Source organism: Entelurus aequoreus, linkage group LG02, assembly GCF_033978785.1.
Source record: "Entelurus aequoreus isolate RoL-2023_Sb linkage group LG02, RoL_Eaeq_v1.1, whole genome shotgun sequence".
Lineage (NCBI taxonomy): Eukaryota > Metazoa > Chordata > Actinopteri > Syngnathiformes > Syngnathidae > Entelurus > Entelurus aequoreus.
The window spans coordinates 92,941,782-92,968,993 of record NC_084732.1 but is presented as its reverse complement, the minus strand read 5'-3'; the positions used below and the strand labels follow the sequence as shown (position 1 = coordinate 92,968,993).

Below are 27,212 nucleotides of genomic sequence, written 5' to 3'. Positions count from 1 at the left end.
CATATTTTTGCTGAAAGGATTGTTGTAGAGAACAACGACCATAAAGTTCGCAACTTTTGGTCTCTGATAAAAAAAAAAAGCCTTGCCACTACCGGAAGTAGCGTGACGTCACCGGAGGAAGGGCTGCTCACATTTTCCTATTGTTTACAATGCAGCGATTATCTGAACCTTTTGATGATATTACGGACCGCAGATGGTGAAATCCCTAAATTCCTTGCAATAGCTGGTTGAGAAATGTTGTTCTTAAACAGTTCGACAATTTGCTCACACATTTGTTGACAAAGTGGTGACCCTCGCCCCATCCTTGTTTGTGAATGACTGAGCATTTCACGGAAGCTGCTTTTATACCCAATCATGGCACCCACCTGTTCCCAATTAGCCTGTTCACCTGTGGGATGTTCCAAATAAGTGTTTAATGGACATCCCTCAACTTTCTCAGTCTTTTTTGCCACTTGTGCCAGCATTTTTGAAATAACAATAATAATATTTGCAAAAAATAACAAGGTTTTCTAGTTCGAACCTTAAATATCTTGTCTTTGCAGTCCATTCAATTGAATATAGGTTGAAAAGGATTCGCAAATCATTGTATTCTGTTTTTATTTACCATTTACACAACGTGCCAACTTCACTGGTTTTGGGTTTTGTACTTCCGGCATGAATACAAAGGGCAATACAGGCGAAATGGATCGTATTCCCATAACCTATTTTGTTAGCTGCTTCTTATTGTCAGTTTTTCACTATTTAGAATACACAGAAAAGGGAAGGATGTGTGTTCTTGTCTCACAAAAGGGAAATTAGCTATGACGTGAGCTTGTTTCACAGACTGTTGAACGTTCTCCAAACAATACGCGGCTGGAATTTGAATTCCACACCATTGTTATCTGCACTTTGGGCTGCCGAGGGCTAATTTCATTCTGTTATCTGCCACATGCTTTTGATTGCCTGCCCAATGGTTTTTGATTGTGACAGGCAATCATTGTAAGCACTCCAGTTCAGAAATGCAATCTATTGAGACTTTGGAGTGGAAGCGAGGTGTCGGGCCCCTGTGAGTTAGTCAAAGCTCTTTACTGCATTTAATCACTTTCAGGGAAAATCTGATTTTTTTTTAATGCAAAATGTACGAGTGCGGATTTGTCATGGCCACTTAGTCTATAATCGAATCTTTTTTCCAGCCATGTGCAGCTGTAGCTAACAGGTTCCTTGATTGCTCCTGTAAAGCAGAGTGAAAACTCAATTTAGTTGAGGGGTTTTACTTCAGTCAGTAAACATTATGTAAACAAAAGGAACACTTATTTTTCAGTCTTATTAGATCACTCTGATATTGTTTTACTGATTCCACGTGAGTAGATTTTTTTTATTCTTAAAATTAAATTAAATGAGTTTACTAGATCAGAGGTCTTCAACAAGGGTCCGCGATCCCCAGGGGGTCCGCGGAGTTTGGTTGATGAGGTTTTTTTTTAAGTAAATGTTTTTTTTACATATTTTTCCAGACATTAAAATGTCTTTAACTACACAATATCATTAATCCAACATTTAGAAATGGTAGTGCCAGGACTACTCTTCTCGCTGTGCTTTGCATGTTTGAAATGAAAACGTGAGTAAATAATTATAAAGGTGCACAAAATGTTTTGAATTACATGCAAATCGTGATTCTTATTATCCCAATTCTAACTAAAAAAAAATAAAGAAAAAAATAAAAATAAAATAAATATTATATATATATATATATATATATATATATATATATATATATATATATATATATATATATATATATATATATATATATATATATATATATATATGTATATATATATATATATATATATATATATATATATATATATATATATATAAATATATATTCAAATATATATTATATTATTACATAATAGATATATAAAAATGATATATATATATATATATATATATATATATATATATATATATATATATATATATATATATATGCGTCTGTTTAATTTTTTGTATTTAATTTTTCAAAATATATATTTTTTGAAAATTTTACAAATAAAATACATACATATTAATACATACATATGTATTTTATACTAGTTGTCATATATTATACACACACACACACATAGACACACACACACACACATACACATTTTTACATACATATATATACACATTTATGTATATGCACAAAATGTTTTGAATTACTTGCGAATCGTGATTCCTATATCCAGATTCTAAATTTCAAAAAATGTATTAAGAAAATAAAAAATATTTTTAAAAAAAAATAAAAAAATAAAATAAATAAATATATATATATATATATATATATATATATATATATATATATATATATATATATATATATATATATATATATATATATATATATATATATATATATATATATATATATATATATATATATATATATATATATATATATATATATTATTACATAATAAAAATATATAAAATAAAAAAGATAAAATAAATAAATAAAAAATAAAATATATATATATATATATATATATATATATATATATATTATTACATAATAAAAATATATAAAATAAAAATATATATACATATATGTATATATACTGTATATATGTGTGTGTGTTTGTGTTTTATCAAATTTTTTAAAATAAATTTTTTTTTTAATTAAACAAATAAAATACATACATATGTATTTTATACTTGTTGTCATATATTATACACACACACACACACACACACACACACACACACACATCTCCATGCAACCAGAAGGAGCTTTTCTAACCTGTAATTTGTTTCAAAAAAATAAAAAATAATTCAAATTATTATGCCAAATAATACATTTTAAGAATCAGTTTGAATCGAGAATCGTGTTGAATTGAGTTTGGAATCAAATCGAACCGTTAGATGCCCAAACACTCACACCCCTAAATAATTATATTATATTAACATTAGCATTTAAGACAGCGCTGTAATTGCCAGCTAACAATTAGGGCGCTAGTTGCCAGCTAGCCATTAGCGCCGCTATACTGTATTATTTACTGTAATAATCCTAATATTGCACAATAACCAAGTTCCTTAAGGACCGGTTTGATGTAAAACACAGGATATATAAGTTGGGGGTCAATGCTCCATCAGTTTGGGGGTCCTTAGCCTGGAAAACATTGCATGTGCTAGATAAAACAGCATCACACAGCTTTTATATTTAATAATGACGCCATTGATACAGTGGCTCTTTGCAATATTTTGCAATCATACAACATGAAAGATGGCCGAGAGAGAGAAACTGTTGACGTGTCAAGGCTCATGCTCTCTGAGTCCAGGTCAGTGGTTCTTCATTCCAGCAAGAAGAAAAGAACAGTAAAGCGGCAGGCAGAGAAAGAGATGGCGAGATTGAAGCTGTAACATTTAAGGCCAAATCAATATCTCAATGCCAGTGGGAAGTATGCGCCAGCTCACTGTCAACACTTTTGATCCATCAATGACGACAATGCCGTTAGCAACTGCAGCCAGCTCGTCACTAAGGGGCTCAGACTCCGTCGGGGTGGAGATGACGAAGGTACAGCCATTTTTCTTTTTCAAATAAGTATAGGTTGGGGATCCCATACCAAGCAAATATTTACATGTTTACTTGAAAAATGTTCAAGATGATTGAGTGATTTAGGGATTTTGCCTTTAATTTGTGGATCATTATCACATTCAGAATATAGAATATTTTAAACAATATATAAATGCAACCATAAAAGACAAAGTAATAACACAATTATTACCATATTCCCTTTCATTACAAACAATTGTTGGAGCAAATACTACCATAGGCTCTTGTTCACATCCTTTAAAGCCCTCCGGTCTGAGTTTTTAAACAATATGAACATAAAAATATCAACAATATCTCAACGAGATATATGTATATATATATATATATATATATATATATATATATATATATATATATATATATATATATATATATATATATATATATATATATATATATATATATATATATATATATATATATGTGTGTGTGTGTGTGTATATATATATCAATATATATACAGTATATATATACATATATACACTTATACACATACACTATATACATACATATACACATATATATATATATATATACATATATACATACATATATACACACATATGTATACATATATACACACACACATATATACATATATACACACACATATATATACATATATACATACACACACATATATACATATATACACACATATATATATATATACATATATACACACATATATATAAATACACACACACATGTATATACATATAAACACACATATATATATATAAATACTTACACACACATTAATATACATATATACACACATATATGTACACACACACACACTCACACACCAGATATATATATATATATATATATATATATATATATATATATATATATATATATATATATATATATATATATATATATATATATATATATATATATATATATATATATATATATATATATACATACATACATATATACACACATATATATACTTATATACACACACACACACATATATATATATATATATATATATATATATATATATATATATATATATATATATATATATATATATATATATATATACACACATATATATACTTATATACACACACATATATATACATATATACACACATATATATAAATACACACACACACATATATATACATATATACATACATATATAAAAATACACACACACATTAATATACATATATATATAAATACACACACACACATATATATACATATATACATACATATATAAAAATACACACACACATTAATATACATATATACACACATAAATGTACACACTCACACACACACTCACCAGATATACAGTATATATATATATATATATATGTATATATATACATATATATACATATATATACATATATATACATATATATACATATATACATATACATATACACATACACACACACACACATATATATATATATATATATATATATATATATATATATATATATATATATATATATATATATATATATATATATATATATATATATATATATATATATATATATATATATATATATATATATATATATAAATACATATATACATATACACATATACATATATATACATATATACAGTACATATATACATACATACATACAGTATATATAGACACTTACATCATGTGTTGCCTTCATTATAAGACTTATATAAGGCTTTTCATTTTTTGCGGCTCCAAACAGATTAGTTTTTTGTATTTTTGGTCCAATATGGCTCTTTCAAGGTTTTGGGTTGTCGACCTAGCCTAGTCTGAGGTATTGTGCATCAATTCTCCTTTGCATTATTGTGTTTTTTGCTTTGCACTCGTTGTGTTGCATAGCTTTTCATGTACTTCCTGTGCAATAAAGGCCGTAATTTGGCAGCCCCGCTTCCGTCAGTCTACAGCTTGCCACCGTGAACGTGGAGTGAATGAATGACAATTTTTTAGTTCTCCATCAGCCATTATTATGGGCCTGCTGCAATGCAAGCAGCCCATATTATTATTGCTCATACTTCAAACTTTATTGTTATAGTTCCGCACGTTTCTCTTACGCTTAATACGAGACGAACCGGCCAACGAACCACCACATATGTTATACCGCCGGAAAGGTCTCGTTTGCGCCAACGGGGGGTACTTTGCGTTGGGAGCATTTTGTGTAACCATGGCGACGCTATTCACGAATAAACCAAAAAAATGGGCCAATTAAATGGGTACATACCTGTCAGGTTCAAACACTGATGACATCTATTAAACAAGACAAGAGGCAAAGAATTAAACAGAGACAGAATTAAATTTGGACTCAATATTGAGGAGAGTCGTCTGTACACTGTACCCTTGCACAGTATCTCAGCACGCTCTGCCAAAGGATTGCACGCCTCCTTATTTTATTTTGGACCCTCCCCGACCCCAAGGCCACCGCTGTTTCCAAAGGACAAAAGTCGCAAAAATTTCACAGAAAATGTCGTAAACAATTCACAGAAAAGGTCAGTTCAAGAAGAGTTCGTAAAATAGTTCAAATAGAGGTCCATAAAATAGTTCAAAAAGATTTCGTAAAATACTTCAAAAAGAGGTCCATAAAATAGTTCGAAAAGAGTTCGTCTGGAAATTGGGCAGATCCTGCCATCTCTCCGCTTTGAAGTTCTTGGGTTAGAACAATATCTTTCTGTTGATTACCATACATGACAGAAAACAGAAACACCTTCACCTTGCTTTCCCCCTACACAGTGGAGTTTTACGAGCCTTACTCTTGGTAGGTTTCAAAGACAGCTTTTGTCTTCTCACCAGACCCTCAATGTAACACAAAGTTTTTGTGATCATTTAGAAACAATTATTCTAACAATACCCTTTTAATGGACAAACTTTTTAGCTAACTGTACTTTGTTTTATCTCGTTACACAGCCATACACCTTACAGTCATATAACTTGGTATGTGACACATGGTAACTGATAGCATGCTAAAATGTGCATGCTAAATTTTTGAGCTAGTTTTGCTCAAAAACTGTCAGCATGCAAACGATAGCATGCTAGCACACTAACTTAAGCATGCTAACTTTACCGTCTAATTTTACAGTTTTTTCTCTATTTCCGCATCCATACACCTTACAGCCGTGTTACTTGAAATGTGAGACACGCTAACTGTTAGCGTGCCATCATTAGCACACATGCTAAGTGTTAGCATTTTAATGTGCCTATGCTAATGTTTTAGGCTAGCTCTGTAGCTCATTGTGTACAGTTACACCTAAAACTCTTGGATTCGGACACTCTGCACCATCTAATAAGTACGCCGGCTTCCGACGACCCCCGGCTAGAGGTTCAGGGCACAGATAGCAGGCCCATCAAAATTTCCACGCAAATTTTTAGAGTTATAAATATTGTTCCATGCTGCACTATTTCTAGTTTTGGTCCAGATTAACAACATCATGCAGTTACAGTGAGCTGTGATCACTTCTCCGTCTTCTTTCTCAACCAGCCAGGTCTTCAGTGATGATCTCTATGAGTGGTTAGCATCGTGGGAAAATGAAGAACAGTGAATCAAGGCTACTCGCAGTTTGTTCACAAAGACGCGTCCTCGCAAGACGCAAAGTTAAATCATGAAATGCAACCTTGACCGAGCAAAAACGATGGACGATTTTTATCCGAAACCAATTTCCTTGACCCGGCCACAGACAAAGAAGTTGCAGACCTCCATGCTTTTACAAGTTTTCATCTGTTCTGTGGTGTAGGATGACGTCTGGCGCACCAGATAGTTCGACACGTCTGGGAACTCCACCGACGGGTAATCTATTCCATTGCATAGTTGGATTTTTTTGCTCGTATTGGCTTTTAGTGGTAAGACCTCGGGCCGGGGCGGTTCCTAACTTTTTTGACCTCGGAGCCCAACTTTTCCACTACAGAGGGGTCCGGGCCCATCAAAAATATTACAACTGAATTAGTGATCTTACTCTTTAATGATGTGAAATAATTTCCTTCCATCCATTTTCTACTGCTTGTCCCTTTTGGGGTCGTGGGGGTGCTGGGGTCTACACCCTGAACAAGTCGCCAATCAACCTATCCCCAGGTGCATGTCTTTGGAGGTGGGGGGAACATGCAAACTCCACACAGAAAGACCCCGAGCTTGGGTATCGAACCCAGGACCTTCTTATTGTGAGGCACACACACTAACAACCCATGTTTCACCATGCTGCCATCTGCTAATCGCGGATATTTGTATTTATTTAGCACATAAACCTTAGGCTTAGGTCAGGCTGATTAGAAAAATATGTACTAAACAAATATACTGCAAAGAAGGGACTGATGGAAAATTAAAGTACATAAAATTATGTTGTGCGAAAATAAATAAACTCAATTAATAAATAATGTATTTTTGACTAAACTGTCAATAAAATGTAAGTGTTAATGAAAACACAGCTTCACTACTTTAATAATAATAATAATAATAATAGATTTTATTTGTAAAAAGCACTTTACATTGAGTAAACAACCTCAAAGTGCTACAGTGTATTAAAAAAAATTAATTAAAATTAAATTAAAAAATTAAATTAAAAAAATAAAAAATTAATAAAAAATTAATAAAAATAAAAACTAGAACAGCCAAATAGCTAAAACTAGTATGCATACATCTAAAAAAAGTCTTTTTTTTTTTTTTTTTTAAAAACAAGGGTTGTTAAGCCTATTTTTAAACTCATCCACGGTCTGTGGTGCCCTCAGGTGGTCAGGGAGAGCGTTCCACAGACTGGGAGCGGCGGAGCAGAAAGCCCGGTCTCCCATTGTTCGTTGCTTTGTCCTCGGAGGTTGGAGGAGGTTAGCCTGTCCGGCGCGGAAGTGTCGTGTGGAGGATTTGGGGGTGAGTAGTTCTTTGAGGTAGAGGGGGGGCATTTCCATGGAGGCACTAGCACTTTAGTCATATTTTTGGCGCTTCAGAAACTTCTCTATGACTTTAGCTCCAGACGTCATTTTTTGTTTGATATCGTCAAAATCGAGTACCTACCACAGCAGAGAAACGGATATTTTTTGGCGGCCCCAACAATGGGGTCCCCTATGGTTAGGAAACACTGATCTAGGCCCCTTGCGTACTAGTTTGCACACTATTTTTATTTGTATTATTACTATCATGCCCGTTGAAAAAAAGGGGTGGGCGGGGACCGGTACTTTTTAGAGGCGGTATAGTACTGAATATGATTCATTAGTATCGCGGTACTAAATTAATACTGGTAGACCGTGCAACTCTAAACTGAATACAAACTATTGTTCGCACATTTCCTGAAGTCTGGAACACTAACGCATAGAGAGAGGCAGAAAGGGTGATGTTTTGATGCGGACACAATCTCCAAAACGAGGGGAAAGAGTGAGGAGACACACATGCCTCCTCTCCTTGTTGGGTGCTGTTGATGCTTACTGAGGCGCTTTCAGCTCCAGCGCACAACGCTCCGTCAAGGGCTATAAAGCAGAATGGAAAATCCCCTTCAGCCTGCATACTTACTTTTGGCCGCTCTCTGGGTTCAATTGTTCATTGTCAGCGCAGTGAGTTGGCTCCCGGTCGTGTAAACAAAGCTTCATGTACGGGGGACCGCTGAAACGGCCCCCAGGTGTTTACCATAAATATTCACAGTTTTTTGTTTTTTTTGTGCAGCGCATGTTACATGTTTGGATAACACGATTCCTTGAATTGATTGCACTTCATGCTGAGTGTGCGTGTTTACGCAGGTGAAGTGGAGTGGAAGTCGAGCAGAGTACAGTCTGGAGGGGGAGTTTCCAGAGATGCTCTTCACCATCAGCAGGGAAGGAGTCATTTGTCTCAACGCCCCCCTGGACAGAGAAACACAAGACCAGGTCTGTGAAACTAAACATCCCCGGCAACTCATCGTGAACGCTGCGCTTATAATTCATGTTTGAATGTCTAAACACGGACACTTTTGTGTCTCCGGACCTCTCTTTCTGCATCGAAACTTTATTTTATGTTGTCTATTTGTTTATTTTTCACCTGTAACATTCTATCATGACTGTAAGATAACAATGTTTTGTCTTTTAATGGGTAATGCTAAGTCGTAAATATGGGTAAAATACAGTGTTATATCTTGTGTACTTCAGACTGAAACATGTATTTGTAGGCCGATTCCTAATTAAACTCAACATGTGTGCACATCTGTCTAGTATACTGTAGTCTAGGGGGGGTCTAAAATTTTTGCCCTGGGGGTCGCACTGGGCTAAAAAAAATAGGTTGAGGGCCAAAATCCGACTGCATGTAAAGTAACTATAAATAAATATTAAAATATATATATATATATATATATATATATATATATATATATATATATATATATATATATATATATATATATATATATATATATATATATATATATATATATATATACACAAAAAAAATACAAATTTAAAAAAAAATATATATAAAAAAAATAGAATATATATATATATGTATATATATATATTAAAATATACTGTATATAATATTATTACACGATAAATATATATTTTTTAAAAATATATATATATATTATATACTGTATATAATAATATTATATACAGTATATTTGAATATATATATATAAATATATATATACATATATATATATATATATATATATATATATATATATATATATATATATATATATATATATATATATATATTTTTTTTTTTTTATTTGTATTTTTTTATTTGTATTTATTTTTTTAATTAGTTTTTTCTTAATAAATTTTTGTATATATATATATATATATATATATATATATATATATATATATAGTGTTTATATATATATATATATATATATATATATATATATATATATATATATATATATATATATATATATATATATATATATATATATATATACATACATATACATACATATGTATATATATATACATTTATTTTTATTTTATTTTTTTTTGTATTTATTTTTTTAATTAGTTTTTTCTTAATCAATTTTTGTATATATATATATATATTGTGTACATATATATATATATATATATATATATATATATATATATATATATATATATATATATATATATATATATATATATATATATATATATATATATATATATATATATATAGATATGTATTTTATTTTTTATTATTATTTTTTAATGTTTTTATTTTTATTTAAAAAAAAATGTTTTAATATATTTTGCATGTATAATTTTTTTAATATATTTATTATGTAATAATATTATATACAGTATATTTGAATATATATATATTTTTTAAATTAGTTTTTTGTATGTATGTAATATATAAAAATATATATATATATATTTATATATATATATATATATATATATATATATATATATATATATATATATATATATATATATATATATATATATATATATATATATATATATATAGGTGTACATATTATATTCATATAATGGATATATAATGCTCATCAAACACTTATTTGGAACATCCCACAGGTGAACAGGCTAATTGGGAACAGGTGGGTGCCAAGATTGGGTATACAAGTAGATTCCATGAAATGCTCAGTCATTCACAAACAAGGATGGGGCAAGGTAATGCTGACAATGATGTATACTCCAGCCAGGCGAGGGCAACATGACATGTGATTGGTGGAAACAAACATGGCTAATACAGTTTTCCTGACATGGGCCAGCACTGCATTGCCAGACTACGTTGCCATGACAACACAGCCAAGAGACACACTTTCAAATGAAGATAATAGACTGTTGGGAATAAATTAGTACCAAAGACTATAATTGAAGTCAACATATCATTTAAGGACCAGTGTTAGTGTTTAGTCCTTCTTATTACTTCCAGACCTATTTAGCTAAGTAAGCGTGTTCATGACACAAAATGTCGTCTTTGCCCATCCAGTTCCTGATCAGCATCGTGGTGGAGCGTCCAGACGGCCGAGCCATCGCCAAACCGGTGGAGCTGAGGGTGATGGTGGGCGACGCCAACGACAACAGACCCACCTTTCCACAGGCACAGTACCACACCGTGGTCAAGGAACTGGCAGCTCGAGGTAAACCAACGGCCATTATATATATATATATATATATATATATATATATATATATATATATATATATATATATATATATATATATATATATATATATATATATATATATATATATATATATACATACTGTGCATCTAGGAAAGTACACATTTTGTTATGTTAAAGCTTCATGGAATACAACCATTTGTGTCCTCAAAATTCTACACACAATACCCCTTAATGACAATGTGAAATGTTTCTGTTTTTAATTTTGCAAATGTAATAATTAAAAAAATAAAACATCAGTATTCACAACCTTTGCTCAATACTTTGTTGATGCACCTTTGGCAGCAACTTTTGTTTTTAAGCTAATTTTGTATGTTTACAACAAAAATAGTGCATTGCTATCTTACAAGTACACTAACTTGTCCCGTGTCGTCATGCTAATGCTAACATTTTATTCTACATTTTTAACTAATTTTGTAAGTTTTTAAACCTAAAAATCCTGGATTTTGATGCTTCGCGCCTTCTTCAAAGTATGCTAACGTCTATTATACTAGCATGCTAACGTTTTATGCTGGCTTTTTAAACTAATTTTGTATGTTTACAACTAAAAATAGTGCATTGTTATACTTGTTGCTATCTTACAAGTACCCTAACTTGTCCTGTTTCGTCATGCTAATGTTAACATTTTGTTCTACCTTTTTAGCTAATTTTGTACGTTTTTAAACCTAAAAATCCTGGATTTTGATGCTTAGCGCCATCTTGAAAGTATGCTAACGTCCCTTATATTAGCAAATTAACAGTAGCATGGTAACACTTTATGCTGCTTTTTAAACTAATTTTGTATGTTTACAACTAAAAATAGTGTATTTTTATACTTTTTGCTATCTTACAAGTATGTTAACTTGTCCCGTGTCATCATGCTAATGTTAACATTTTATTCTAGCTTTTTAACTAATTTTGTACGTTTTTAAACCTAAAAATCATGGATTTTGATGCTTAGTGCCATCTTGAAAGTGTGCTAACGTCTCTCATACTAGCATTCTAACAGTAGCATGCTAACATTTTATGATGGATTTTTAACTAATTTTGTATGTTTACAACTAAAAATTTTGCATTTTTATACTTGTTGCTATCTTACAAGTAGGCTATCTTATATGTGCACTAACTTTTTAGCTAAATCTGTATGTTTTTAAACCTAAAAATCATGGATTTTGATACTTAACGCCATCTTGAAAATAACGTCTCTTATACTAGCATACTAACGGTAGCATCCTAACATTTTATGCTGATTTTGTACGAGTACAACTAAAAATAGTGCATTTTAATACTTGCCGCCATCTCAGAAGTACGCTAACTTGTCTCATGCCATCATGCTGACGTTAGCATGCTAACGTTTTATGCTAGCTTTTAGCTATTTTTGTAGTGTTGAACCTAAAAATCATTAGTTTGGATACTTGACGCCAAACTACGCCAAAAAAAATAGCTTTTTTGCTAATTTTGTAAGTTTACAACTAAAAAGACTGCATTTTTATACTTGTTGCTATCTTACAAGTAGGCTATCTTATATGTGCACTAACTTTTTAGCTAAATCTGTATGTTTTTAAACCTAAAAATCATGGATTTTGATACTTAACGCCATCTTGAAAGTAACGTCTCTTATACTAGCATACTAACAGTAGCATCCTAACATTTTATGCTGATTTTGTACGAGTACAACTAAAAATAGTGCATTTTAATACTTGCCGCCATCTCAGAAGTACGCTAACTTGTCTCATGCCATCATGCTGACGTTAGCATGCTAACGTTTTATGCTAGCTTTTAGCTATTTTTGTAGTGTTGAACCTAAAAATCATTAGTTTGGATACTTGACGCCAAACTACGCCAAAAAAAATTGCTTTTTTGCTAATTTTGTAAGTTTACAACTAAAAAGACTGCATTTTTATACTTGTTGCTATCTTACAAGTACGCTATCTTACATGTGCGCTAACTTTTTAACTAAATCTGTATGTTTTTAAACCTTAAAATCATGGATTTTGATACTTAGCGCCATCTTGAAATTATGCTAACGTCTCTTATACTAGCATACTAACAGTAGCATGCTAACGTTTTATGCTGATTTTGTATGAGTACAACTAAAAATAGTGCATTTTAATACTTGCCGCCATCTCAGAAGTACGCTAACTTGTCTTATGCCATCATGCTAACGCTAGCATGCTAACGTTTTATGCTATCTTTTAGCTATTTTTATAGTTTTGAACCTAAAAATCATTAGTTTGGATACTTGACGCCAAACTACACCAAAAAAATGAGCTTTTTTGCTAATTTTGTAAGTTTACAACTAAAAAGACTGCATTTTTATACTTGTTGCTATCTTACAAGTACGCTATCTTACATGTGCGCTAACTTTTTAGCTAAATCTCTATGTTTTTAAACCTAAAAATCATGGATTTTGATACTTAACGCCATCTTGAAAGTAACGTCTCTTATACTAGCATACTAACAGTAGCATCCTAACATTTTATGCTGATTTTGTACGAGTACAACTAAAAATAGTGCATTTTAATACTTGCCGCCATCTCAGAAGTACGCTAACTTGTCTGATGCCATCATGCTAACGTTAGCATGCTAATGTTTTATGCTATCTTTTAGCTATTTTTGTAGTTTTGAACCTAAAAATTATTAGTTTGGATACTTGACACCATCTTAGAAGTATGCTAACATCTATTATACTAGCATGCTAACAGTAGCATGGCTTTTTAGCAAATTTTGAGTACAACCCATGAGTACAACTAAAAATATGACATTTTAATACTTGCCGTCATCTCAGAAGTACGCTAACTTGTCTTATGCCATCATGATGACGTTAGCATGCTAACGTTTTATGCTAGCTTTTCGCTATTTTTGTAGTTTTAAACATAAATTCATTAGTTTGGAATACTTGACGCCATCTTAGAAGTATGCTGGCTTCGACCGACCCCGTCCCAAAGGTTCAGGCCCATCAAAATGTCGGTGGGAATGTTCTGGTTCATTTTAAAGTAGTAAAGGAATTATTGTCTTCGTTTACCATGAATTGATTAACGTGGACCCCGACTTAAACAAGTTGAAAAACGTATTCGGGTATTACCATTTAGTGGTCAATTGTACGGAATATGTACTGTACTGTGTATCTACTAATACACGTTTCAATCAATCAATCAAAGTCTTACCGGACATGTTCATTGAGAAATATGTTTATCCACAGCAAATGTGCAACATTTTATTTGAACAGTAACTTTTAGAAAGGCACATTGGAAAAATATATGGAAAAACAGTGTCATACCCTAGTAAAATACTTTAAAAGCTCACTGTGTTGTGATTCTTGAATAAAAGCTTTTCTGGCCAGGCTTTTACAATTTTATTTCTAGGTAAAAGGTCATCTTCCTCACCTTTTTTTGCAAAGAGCAGTGGCTGAAAACCGACTTGTGTCTGTCTCTGAAGGGACGGAAATCTTGACGGTTCAGGCGGCCGACAACGACGACCCTAAGACCGACAACGTGCGGATCTTTTATCGCTTGGTGGGACAAATCCCAGAGAGTCCTCGCGCTCTGTTCAGAGTGGACCGGGACTCTGGGGTCATCTCTGTCCAAGCAGACAGCATGGAGGGAACGGCCCCCCAGTACACACTCACCATCACTGCTGAAGACGCTAAAGGTGAATTTTGACTGACCTCATTGGACTGTTTGGTTTTAGTTTGGAATAAAACAATGTAATAAAAAGAAAATTAGTGATCCCATCAGCTAACAAACTCAGTACATTTCTCTGACAGTTAGAATACTCAAAATGTTGGGAAAATTCTGTAAATGGTAGCTCATTAAAAGGGTATGTGGGTAATTGCACCAAATCTCCAAAATCAAATTAACTGTAAAAAACATGTTTTTTTATTTAGCGTTTATTAAGCGTTTGCATATTCATCACATTGCAAATTTAACGAACATACCGTATTTTCCGGACTATAAGGCGCACTTAAAATCCTTCCCCCCCCCTCAAAACTCAACAGTGCGCCTTATAACCCGTACGGAATACTTCTGGTTTTGCTTACCGACCTCGAAGCAATTTTATTTGGTACATGCATGTGTAATGATAAGTGTGACCAGAAGATGGCAGTCAAACATAAGAGATACGGGTAAACTGTACTATGATGGCAATATGTACGGAATAATTCTGGTTTTGCTTACCGACCTCAAAGCAATTTTATTTGGTACATGGCGTAATGATAAGTGTGACTAGTAGATGGCAGTCAAACATAAGAGATACATGTAGACTGCACTATGTTGGCAATATGTACGGAATAATTCTGGTTTTGCTTACCGACCTCGAAGCAATTTTATTTGGTTCATGCATGTGTAATGATAAGTGTGACCAGAAGATGGCAGTCAAACATAAGAGATACGGGTAGACTGTACTATGATGGCAATATGTATGGAATAATGCTGGTTTTGCTTACCGACCTCGAAGCAATTTTATTTGGTACATGGCGTAATGATAAGTGTGACCAGTAGATGGCAGTCAAACATAAGAAATACATGTAGACTGCACTATTATTTCAATATGTACGGAATAATGCTGGTTTTGCTTACCGACCTCGAAGCAATTTTATTTGTTACATGGCGTAATGATAAGTGTGACCAGTAGATGGCAGTCAAACATAAGAGATACATGTAGACTGCACTATGATTTCAATATGTACGGAATAAATCTGGTTGCGCTTACCGACCTCGAAGCAATTTTATTTGGTACATGCATGTGTAATGATAAGTGTGACCAGAAGATGGCAGTCAAACATAAGAGATACGGGTAGACTGTACTATGATGGCAATATGTACGGAATAATTCTGGTTTTGCTTACCGACCTCGAAGCAATTTTATTTGGTACGTGGCATAATGATAAGTGTGACCAGTAGATGGCAGTCAAACATAAGAGATACATGTAGACTGCACTATTATTTCAATATGTACGGAATAATTCTGGTTTTGCTTACCGACCTCAAAGCAATTTTATTTGGTACATGGCGTAATGATAAGTGTGACCAGTAGATGGCAGTCAAACATAAGAGATACGTGTAGACTGCACTATGATGGCAATATGACTCAAGTAAACAACACCAACATTTTATATGTTCCATAGAAAATCTAAAACATTACACACGGCGCTCAAAAATCTATCAATGAATATTGTATTTTCCGGACTGTAAGGCGCACTTAAAATCTTTTCATTTTCTCAAAACTCGACAGTGCGCCTTATAACCCGGTGTGTCTAATGTACGGAATCATTCTGGTTTTGCTTACCGACCTCGAAGCAATTTTATTTGGTACATGCATGTGTAATGATAAGTGTGACCAGAAGATGGCAGTCAAACATAAGAGATACGGGTAGACTGTACTATGATGGCAATATGTACGGAATAATTCTGGTTTTGCTTACCGACCTCGAAGCAATTTTATTTGGTACATGGCGTAATGATAAGTGTGACCAGTAGATGGCAGTCAAACATAAGAAATACATGTAGACTGCACTATTATTTCAATATGTACGGAATAATGCTGGTTTTGCTTACTGACCTCGAAGCAATTTTATTTGGTACATGGCGTAATGATAAGTGTGACCAGTAGATGGCAGTCAAACATAAGAGATACATGTAGACTGCACTATGTTGGCAATATGTACGGAATAATTCTGGTTTTGCTTACCGACCTCGAAGCAATTTTATTTGGTACATGGCGTAATGATAAGTGTGACCAGTAGATGGCAGTCAAACATAAGAGATACATGTAGACTGCACTATGATGGCAATAGGACTCAAGTAAATAACACCAACATTTTATATGTTCCATTGAAAATCTAGAACATTACACACGGCGCTCAAAAATCTATCAATGAATATCGTATTTTCCGGACTGTAAGGCGCACTTAAAATCTTTTCATTTTCTCAAAACTCGACGGTGCGCCTTATAACCCGGTGTGTCTAATGTACGGAATCATTCTGGTTTTGCTTACCGACCTCGAAGCAATTTTATTTGGTACATGCATGTGTAATGATAAGTGTGACCAGAAGATAGCAGTCAAACATAAGAGATACGGGTAGACTGTACTATGATGGCAATATGTACGGAATAATTCTGGTTTTGCGTACCGACCTCGAAGCAATTTTATTTGGTACATGGCGTAATGATAAGTGTGACCAGTAGATGGCAGTCAAACATAAGAAATACATGTAGACTGCACTATTATTTCAATATGTACGGAATAATGCTGGTTTTGCTTACCGACCTCGAAGCAATTTTATTTGGTACATGGCGTAATGATAAGTGTTGACCAGTAGATGGCAGTCAAACATAAGAGATACGTGTAGACTGCACTATGATGGCAATATGACTCAAGTAAACAACACCAACATTTTATATGTTCCATTGAAAATCTAGAACATTACACACGGCGCTCAAAAATCTATCAATGAATATCGTATTTTCCGGACTGTAAGGCGCACTTAAAATCTTTTCATTTTCTCAAAACTCGACGGTGTGCCTTATAACCCGGTGTGTCTAATGTACGGAATCATTTTGGTTGTGCTTACCGACCTGGAAGCAATTTTATTTGGTACATGGCGTAATGATAAGTGTGACCAGTAGATGGCAGTCAAACATAAGAGATACATGTAGACTGCAATATGATGGCAATATGACTCAAGTAAACAACAGCAAAACTTTATATGTTCTAATATAGAACATTACATACGGCGCTCAAAAATCTGTCAAAATGTTTTAGTACGACTTTGGTAAGCTATGAAGCCGCACTGCTAATTGGATTGTACTGTTCTTCAACATTTCATATTATTATGGTGTGTGTACACTGCAAAAAGTGTTCAAAAGCAAGAAAAAAAAATACAAAAATGAGGGGTATTTTATTTGAAATAAGCAAAATTATCTGCCGATAGAACAAGAAAATTCGGCTTGTCAAGACTTTCCAAAACAAGTAAAATTAGCTAATCTCAATGAACCCAAAAAATACCTTAAAATAAGTATATTCTCACTAATAACAAGTGCACTTTTCTTGGTAGAAAAAACAAATATTAGACTTTTTTGCTCAATATGTTGAAAAATATTCTTAAATGAAGTAAATGCTAGTGCCATTATTTTCACATAATGATATGCGCTCGGCATTACATTTCTTGAAACCAGCAAACTTATACTAAACACCAATTTATTGTTCTTAATGGTTACTCTCGGGGTCTACTAGCCGCTCAGGCAAATCATATGGTTTAAAAATGCATTTTTCCATCGATAACATGACATCATCGCGCCAAGTGCGTGCTCTTTCAGTCAATTAGTGCGCATATATACAGCCCGGTCCCCGGCCAAAATGTTTTTAAATTGTCATTTTGAAGAATTTATCTGAATGTGCATGAACTATTTCTGTTCAAAATTGTTAGAAATGTCAAATGTTAAATGTTTAAATATTAACTGTCCGTTTACTGTACTGTACCAACTGTACTACTATATGAGTACTTACACTGCAAAAACTGAAATCTAAGTAAGATGAAATATCTCAAATAAGGGTGATATTTGCTTATTTTCTGTCTGATAAGATAATTCTTCTCACTAAGCAGATTTTAATGTTAGAGTGTTTTACTTGTTTTAAGGGTTTTGGTCCTAAATGATCTCAGTAAGATATTACAGCTTGTTGCTGAGATTTGATGACCTATATTGAGTAAAACATGCTTGAAACTAGAATATCAAGTGTTGCAAAGCTGTGTCATCAACACTCACAAGTATAAAACTACTTTTTTTAAAGTAATAATTTCTTATTTCAAGCACGAAAAAAAATAAATCATGACTTTGACACAATTGTGTCTCATAATTAAAACAGATGACAGCAAAATGGACTTTGCTGTTTTATTTTCAATGAAACAATAGAAAATACGTACTCATATTGTAGTACACTTGTTATTAGTGAGAATATACTTATTTTAAGGTATTTTTGGGTTCATTGAGGTTAGATCATTTTACTTGTTTTGGAAAGTCTTGACAAGCCAAATTTTCTTGTTCTATTGGCAGATAATTTTGCTTAGTTTAAATAAAATACCCCTCATTTTTGTATTTTTTATTCTTGTTTTTGAACACTGACTTTTTGCAGTGTGAGTGTTGATGACACAGCTTTGCAACAGTTGATATTCTAGTTTCAAGCATGTTTTACTCAATATAGGTCATCAAATCTCAGCAACAAGCTGTAATATCTTACTAAGATAATTTAGAACCAAAACCCTTAAAACAAGTAAAACACTAACATAAAATCTGCTTAGTGAGAAGAATTATCTTATCAGACAGAAAATAAGCAAAAATCACCCTTATTTGAAATATGTAATCTTACTTAGATTTCAGTATTTGCAGTGTACATACTATGCAGATATAAAAATGCTTGTCGTGAAAAATGAGTTGGAATTTTACAAGAAAAAGGTCAAAATTTCACAAGAAAAACATAGAATTCTGGCAGTATTATAATAAAAGTCGTAATTTTACTCAACGCAAATCAAAATTGTACAAGAAAAACTGAACATTTGTGCAATATTATGATAAAAGTTGGAATTGTACTCAATAACAGTCGCAATTTTACAAGAAAAGCTCAACATTTTGGCAAGTTTATTAAAAGAGTCTAAATCTTACTCGACAAAAGTCACAATTGTATAAGAAAACTTTAAAATGTTGGCAATATTATAATAATAATCAGAATTTTACTTGGCAAAATTATGACAAAAGTCATAATTTTACTCAAAAAATGTCAGTATTTTACAAGAACAACAAAAAAATTGGCCACATTGTGATAAATGTCAGAATTTTATAAGACACATGTCACCATTTTGCATTAAAAAGTAACAATTTTAGGAGAAAATATGGCAATACTACAGAAACAGAAAGAATAGGAGAAATTGTTCCCAATTTTATATATATAAAAAAAAAGTCAACACATTGTGAGGAAAAGACTGCTTTTAGTTAATTTGTATTTTCCTTCATTTTTTGTTTGTAATTGGATTTTAATCTTCATTATTTACTTCAAGTTATTACAGCATGTCTCTAAATACATATTTATTCATTTTTTAAAAATCTATTTTGGCCAAAGGGGGCTCATTCAATTTCTTACACACACTTGTTATTTCATATGTTGACCAGAGGGGAGCACTTTAAATTTTTACACACACTTGTTATTTCATACGTTGACCAGAATATGTATATTTTTCATGCTTGAAATAAGAAATTATTACTTTAAAAAAGTAGTTTTATACTTGTGAGTGTTGATGACACAGCTTTGCAACAGTTGATATTCTAGTTTCAAGCATGTTTTACTCAATATAGGTCATCAAATCTCAGCAACAAGCTGTAATATCTTACTAAGATAATGTAGGACCAAAACCCTTAAAACAAGTAAAACACTCTAACATAAAATCTGCTTAGTGAGAAGAATTATCTTATCAGACAGAAAATAAGCAAATATCACCCTTATTTGAGATATTTAATCTTACTTAGATTTCAGTATTTGCAGTGTACATACTATGCAGATATAAAAATGCTTGTCGTGTAAAATGAGTTGGAATTTCACAAGCAAAAGGTCAAAATTTCACAAGAAAAACTTGGAACTTTGGCAGTATTATAATAAAAGTCGTAATTTTACTCAACGCAAGTCAAAATTGTACAAGAAAAACTGAACATTTGTGCAATATTATGATAAAAGTTGGAATTGTACTCAATAACAGTAGCAATTTTACAAGAAAAGCTCAACATTTTGGCAAGTTTATTAAAATAGTCTAAATCTTACTCGACAAAAGTCACAATTGTATAAGAAAACTTTAAAATGTTGGCAATATTATAATAATAATCAGAATTTTACTTGGCAAAAATTATGACAAAAGTCATAATTTTACTCAAAAAATGTCACTATTTTACAAAAAATTTTTTACAAAAAATTGTGATAAAAGTCAGAATTTTGTATGACAAATGTCACCATTTTACATTAAAAAGTAATCATTTTAGGAGAAAATATGGCAATACTACAGAAACAGAAAGAATATCAGAAATTGTTCCCAAATTTATAAAAAAAAAAGTCAACACATTGTGAGGAAAAGACGGCTTTTAGTTAATTTGTATTTTCTTTAATTTTTTGTTTGAAATTGGATTTTAATCTTCATTATTTACTTCAAGTTATTACAGCATGTCTCTAAATACATATTTATTCATTTTTTTTAAATCAATCACACTTGTTATTTCATATGTTGACCAGAGGGGAGCACTTTAAATTTTTACACACACTTGTTATTTCATATGTTGACCAAAATACATATATATTTTTAATGCTTGAAATAAGAAATTATTACTTTAAAAAAGCAGTTTTATACTTGTGAGTGTTGATGACACAGCTTTGCAACAGTTGATATTCTAGTTTCAAGCATGTTTTACTCAATATAGGTCATCAAATCTCAGCAACAAGCTGTAATATCTTACTAAGATAATGTAGGACCAAAACCCTTAAAACAAGTAAAACACTCTAACATAAAATCTGCTTAGTGAGAAGAATGATCTTATCAGACAGAAAATAAGCAAATATCACCCTTATTTGAGATATTTCATCTTACTTAGATTTCAGTATTTGCAGTGTACATACTATGCAGATATAAAAATGCTTGTCGTGAAAAATGAGTTGGAATTTTACAAGAAAAAGGTCAAAATTTCACAAGAAAAACTTAGAATTCTGGCAGTATTATAATAAATGTCGTAATTTTACTCAACGCAAGTCAAAATTGTACAAGAAAAACTGAACATTTGTGCAATATTATGATAAAAGTTGGAATTGTACTCAATAACAGTAGCAACTTTACAAGAAAAGCTCAACATTTTGGCAAGTTTATTAAAATAGTCTAAATCTTACTCGACAAAAGTCACAATTGTATAAGAAAACTTTAAAATGTTGGCAATATTATAATAATAATCAGAATTTTACTTGGCAAAATTATGACAAAAGTCATAATCTTACTCAAAAAATGTCACTATTTTACAAGAAAATGTTTACAAAAAATTGTGATAAAAGTCAGAATTTTATATGACAAATGTCACCATTTTGCATTAAAAAGTAATAATTTTAGGAGAAAATATGGCAATACTACAGAAACAGAAAGAATAGGAGAAATTGTTCCCAATTTTATTAAAAAAAAAAAAGTCAACACATTGTGAGGAAAAGACTGATTTTAGTTAATTTGTACTTTCTTTAATTTTTTGTTTGTTATTGGATTTTAATCTTTATTATTTACAGCATGTCTCTAAATACATATTTATTCATTTTTTTTAAATCAATCACACTTGTTATTTCATATGTTGACCAGAGGGGAGCACTTTAAATTTTTACACACACTTGTTATTTCACATGTTGACCAAAATATATATATATATTTTTAATGCTTGAAATAAGAAATTATTACTTTAAAAAAGCAGTATTATACTTGTGAGTGTTGATGTCACAGCTTTGCAACAGTTGATATTCTAGTTTCAAGCATCTTTTCCTCAATATAGGTCATCAAATCTCAGCAACAAGCTGTAATATCTTACTGAGATCATTTAGGACCAAAACCCTTAAAACAAGTAAAACACTCTAACATAAAATCTGCTTAGTGAGAAGAATTATCTTATCAGACAGAAAATAAGCAAATATCACCCTTATTTGAGATATTTAATCTTACTTAGATTTCAGTATTTGCAGTGTACATACTATGTAGATATAAAAATGCTTGTCGTGAAAAATGAGTTGGAATTTTACAAGAAAAAGGTCAACATTTAACAAGAAAAACTTAGAATTCTGGCAGTATTATAATAAAAGTCGTAATTTTACTCAGCGCAAGTCAAAATTGTACAAGAAAAACTGAACATTTGTGCAATATTATGATAAAAGTTGGAATTTTACTCAACAGTAGCAATTTTACAAGAAAAGCTTAACATTTTGGCAAGTTTATTAAAATAGTCTAAATCTTACTCGACAAAAGTCACAATTGTATAAGAAAACTTTAAAATGTTGGCAATATTATAATAATAATAATCAGAATTTTACTTCGCAAAATTATGACGAAAGTCATAATTTTACTCAAAAAATGTCACTATTTTACAAAAACATTTTTACAAAAAATTGTGATAAAAGTCAGAATTTTATATGACAAATGTCACCATTTTGCATTAAAAAGTAATCATTTTAGGACAAAATATGGCAATACTACAGAAACAGAAAGAATAGGAGAAATTGTTCCCAATTTTATGAAAAAAAAAGTCAACACATTGTGAGGAAAAGACTGCTTTTAGTTAATTTGTATTTTCTTTCATTTTTTGTTTGTAATTGGATTTTAATCTTCATTATTTACTTCAAGTTATTACAGCATGTCTCTAAATACATATTTATTCATTTTTTAAATCAATTTTGGCCAAAGGGGGCTCATTCAATTTCTTACACACACTTGTTATTTCATATGTTGACCAGAGGGGAGCACTTTAAATTTTTACACACACTTGTTATTTCATATGTTGACCAGAATATATTTTTTTTTCATGCTTGAAATAAGAAATTATTACTTTAAAAAAGTAGTTTTATACTTGTGAGTGTTGATGACACAGCTTTGCAACACTTGATATTCTAGTTTCAAGCATGTTTTACTCAATATAGGTCATCAAATCTCAGCAACAAGCTGTAATATCTTACTGAGATAATGTAGGACCAAAACCCTTAAAACAAGTAAAACACTCTAACATAAAATCTGCTTAGTGAGAAGAATGATCTTATCAGACAGAAAATAAGCAAATATCACCCTTATTTGAGATATTTAATCTTACTTAGATTTCAGTATTTGCAGTGTACATACTATGCAGATTTAAAAATGCTTGTCGTGAAAAATTATTTGGAATTTTACAAGAAAAAGGTCAAAATTTCACAAGAAAAACTTAGAATTCTGGCAGTATTATAATAAAAGTCGTAATTTTACTCAACGCAAGTCAAAATTGTACAAGAAAAACTGAACATTTGTGCAACATTATGATAAAAGTTGGAATTGTACTCAATAACAGTCGCAATTTTACAAGAAAAGCTCAACATTTTGGCAAGTTTATTAAAATAGTCTAAATCTTACTCGACAAAAGTCACAATTGTATAAGAAAACTTTAAAATGTTGGCAATATTATAATAATAATCAGAATTTTACTTGGCAAAAATTATGACAAAAGTCATAATTTTACTCAAAAAATGTCAGTATTTTACAAGAACAACAAAAAAATTGGCCACATTGTGATAAAAGTCAGAATTTTATAAGACAAATGTCACCATTTCGCATTAAAAAGTAATAATTTTAGGAGAAAATATGGCAATACTACAGAAACAGAAAGAATAGGAGAAATTGTTCCCAATTTTATATAAAAAAAAAAAGTCAACACATTGTGAGGAAAAGACTGCTTTTAGTTAATTTGTATTTTCTTTCATTTTTTGTTTGTAATTGGATTTTAATCTTCATTATTTACTTCAAGTTATTACAGCATGTCTCTAAATACATATTTATTCATTTTTTTAAATCAATTTTGGCCAAAGGGGGCTCATTCAATTTCTTGCACACACTTGTTATTTCATATGTTGACCAGAGGGGAGCACTTTAAATTTTTACACACACTTGTTATTTCATATGTTGACCAGAATATATATTTTTTTCATGCTTGAAATAAGAAATTATTACTTTAAAAAAGTAGTTTTATACTTGTGAGTGTTGATGACACAGCTTTGCAACAGTTGATATTCTAGTTTCAAGCATGTTTTACTCAATATAGGTCATCAAATCTCAGCAACAAGCTGTAATATCTTACTAAGATAATGTAGGACCAAAACCCTTAAAACAAGTAAAACACTCTAACATAAAATCTGCTTAGTGAGAAGAATGATCTTATCAGACAGAAAATAAGCAAATATCACCCTTATTTGAGATATTTAATCTTACTTAGATTTCAGTATTTGCAGTGTACATACTATGCAGATATAAAAATGCTTGTCGTGTAAAATGAGTTGGTATTTCACAAGCAAAAGGTCAAAATTTCACAAGAAAAACTTGGAATTTTGGCAGTATTATAATAAAAGTCGTAATTTTACTCAACGCAAGTCAAAATTGTACAAGAAAAACTGAACATTTGTGCAATATTATGATACAAGTTGGAATTTTACTCAATAACAGTCGCAATTTTACAAAAAAAGCTTAATATTTTGGCAAGTTTATTAAAATAGTCTAAATCTTACTTGACAAAAGTCACAATTGTATAAGAAAACTTTAAAATGTTGGCAATATTATAATAATAATCAGAATTTTACTTGGCAAAAATTATGACAAAAGTCATAATTTTACTCAAAAAATGTCACTATTTTACAAGAAAATTTTTACAAAAAATTGTGATAAAAGTCAGAATTTTATATGACAAATGTCACCATTTTGCATTAAAAAGTAATCATTTTAGGAGAAAATATGGCAATACTACAGAAACAGAAAGAATATCAGAAATTGTTCCCAAATTTATTTTAAAAAAAAAGTCAACACATTGTGAGGAAAAGACTGCTTTTAGTTAATTTGTATTTTCTTTAATTTTTTGTTTGTAATTGGATTTTAATCTTCATTATTTACAGCATGTCTCTAAATACATATTTATTCATTTTTTTAAAATCAATCACACTTGTTATTTCATATGTTGACCAGAGGGGAGCACTTTAAATTTTTACACACACTTGTTATTTCATATGTTGACCAAAATATATATATATTTTTAATGCTTGAAATAAGAAATTATTACTTTAAAAAAGCAGTTTTATACTTGTGAGTGTTGATGACACAGCTTTGCAACAGTTGATATTCTAGTTTCAAGCATGTTTTACTCAATATAGGTCATCAAATCTCAGCAACAAGCTGTAATATCTTACTAAGATCATTTAGGACCAAAACCCTTAAAACAAGTAAAACACTCTAACATAAAATCTGCTTAGTGAGAAGAATTATCTTATCAGACAGAAAATAAGCAAATATCACCCTTATTTGAGATATTTCATCTTACTTAGATTGCAGTTTTTGCAGTGTGCATCTGCATGAGTCAGACCTGACTGTCCCTTCCTCATCTTTTATTTGCGACCTGAGTCACCGACAGGAGGTGTTGTGATGTCCCGACAGGTCTGAACAGTTCCTGCACGGTGGTGGTGACGGTGCAAGACGAGAACAACAACCCGCCGGTCTTCTCCCAACACGAGGTACGATGGCTAAAACAGCATCCAGAATAGGCTTTGAAACAGGGCCGGCGGACCATCCCCCGGACCCCCCCCCCCCCCCCCGCATACAGTAAGTGGCTAGACCACCGCAGACCATGACTCTGCAGGTCGTTGATCTAATTTTCCTGGGCGGTGGTACTAAATAAAGCACGGCCTCTAATCCCGGGCTCATGGAGATGGAGCGGCGTTATCTGAGTTTTATTCTCTTCTTTGTATTCTACGTAGACAGTGCTCTTAGAGTTTAATCACATTAGCTTCCTTTGGAGAGAACTTTC

General features: G+C 31.4%; 1 protein-coding gene across 1 annotated transcript in view; it reads left to right on the top strand.

Moving 5' to 3' along the window:
- The window catches only part of LOC133642571 (cadherin-17-like), an 82,160-nt gene that overhangs the window by 18,031 nt on the left and 36,917 nt on the right, over nt 1-27,212 (top strand). The window contains exons 6-9 of the mRNA XM_062036839.1: nt 9,292-9,417; nt 11,462-11,612; nt 15,075-15,287; nt 26,843-26,919. Coding sequence (XP_061892823.1) covers nt 9,292-9,417; nt 11,462-11,612; nt 15,075-15,287; nt 26,843-26,919 — 567 coding nt within the window. The remainder of the gene's footprint in view (nt 1-9,291; nt 9,418-11,461; nt 11,613-15,074; nt 15,288-26,842; nt 26,920-27,212) is intronic.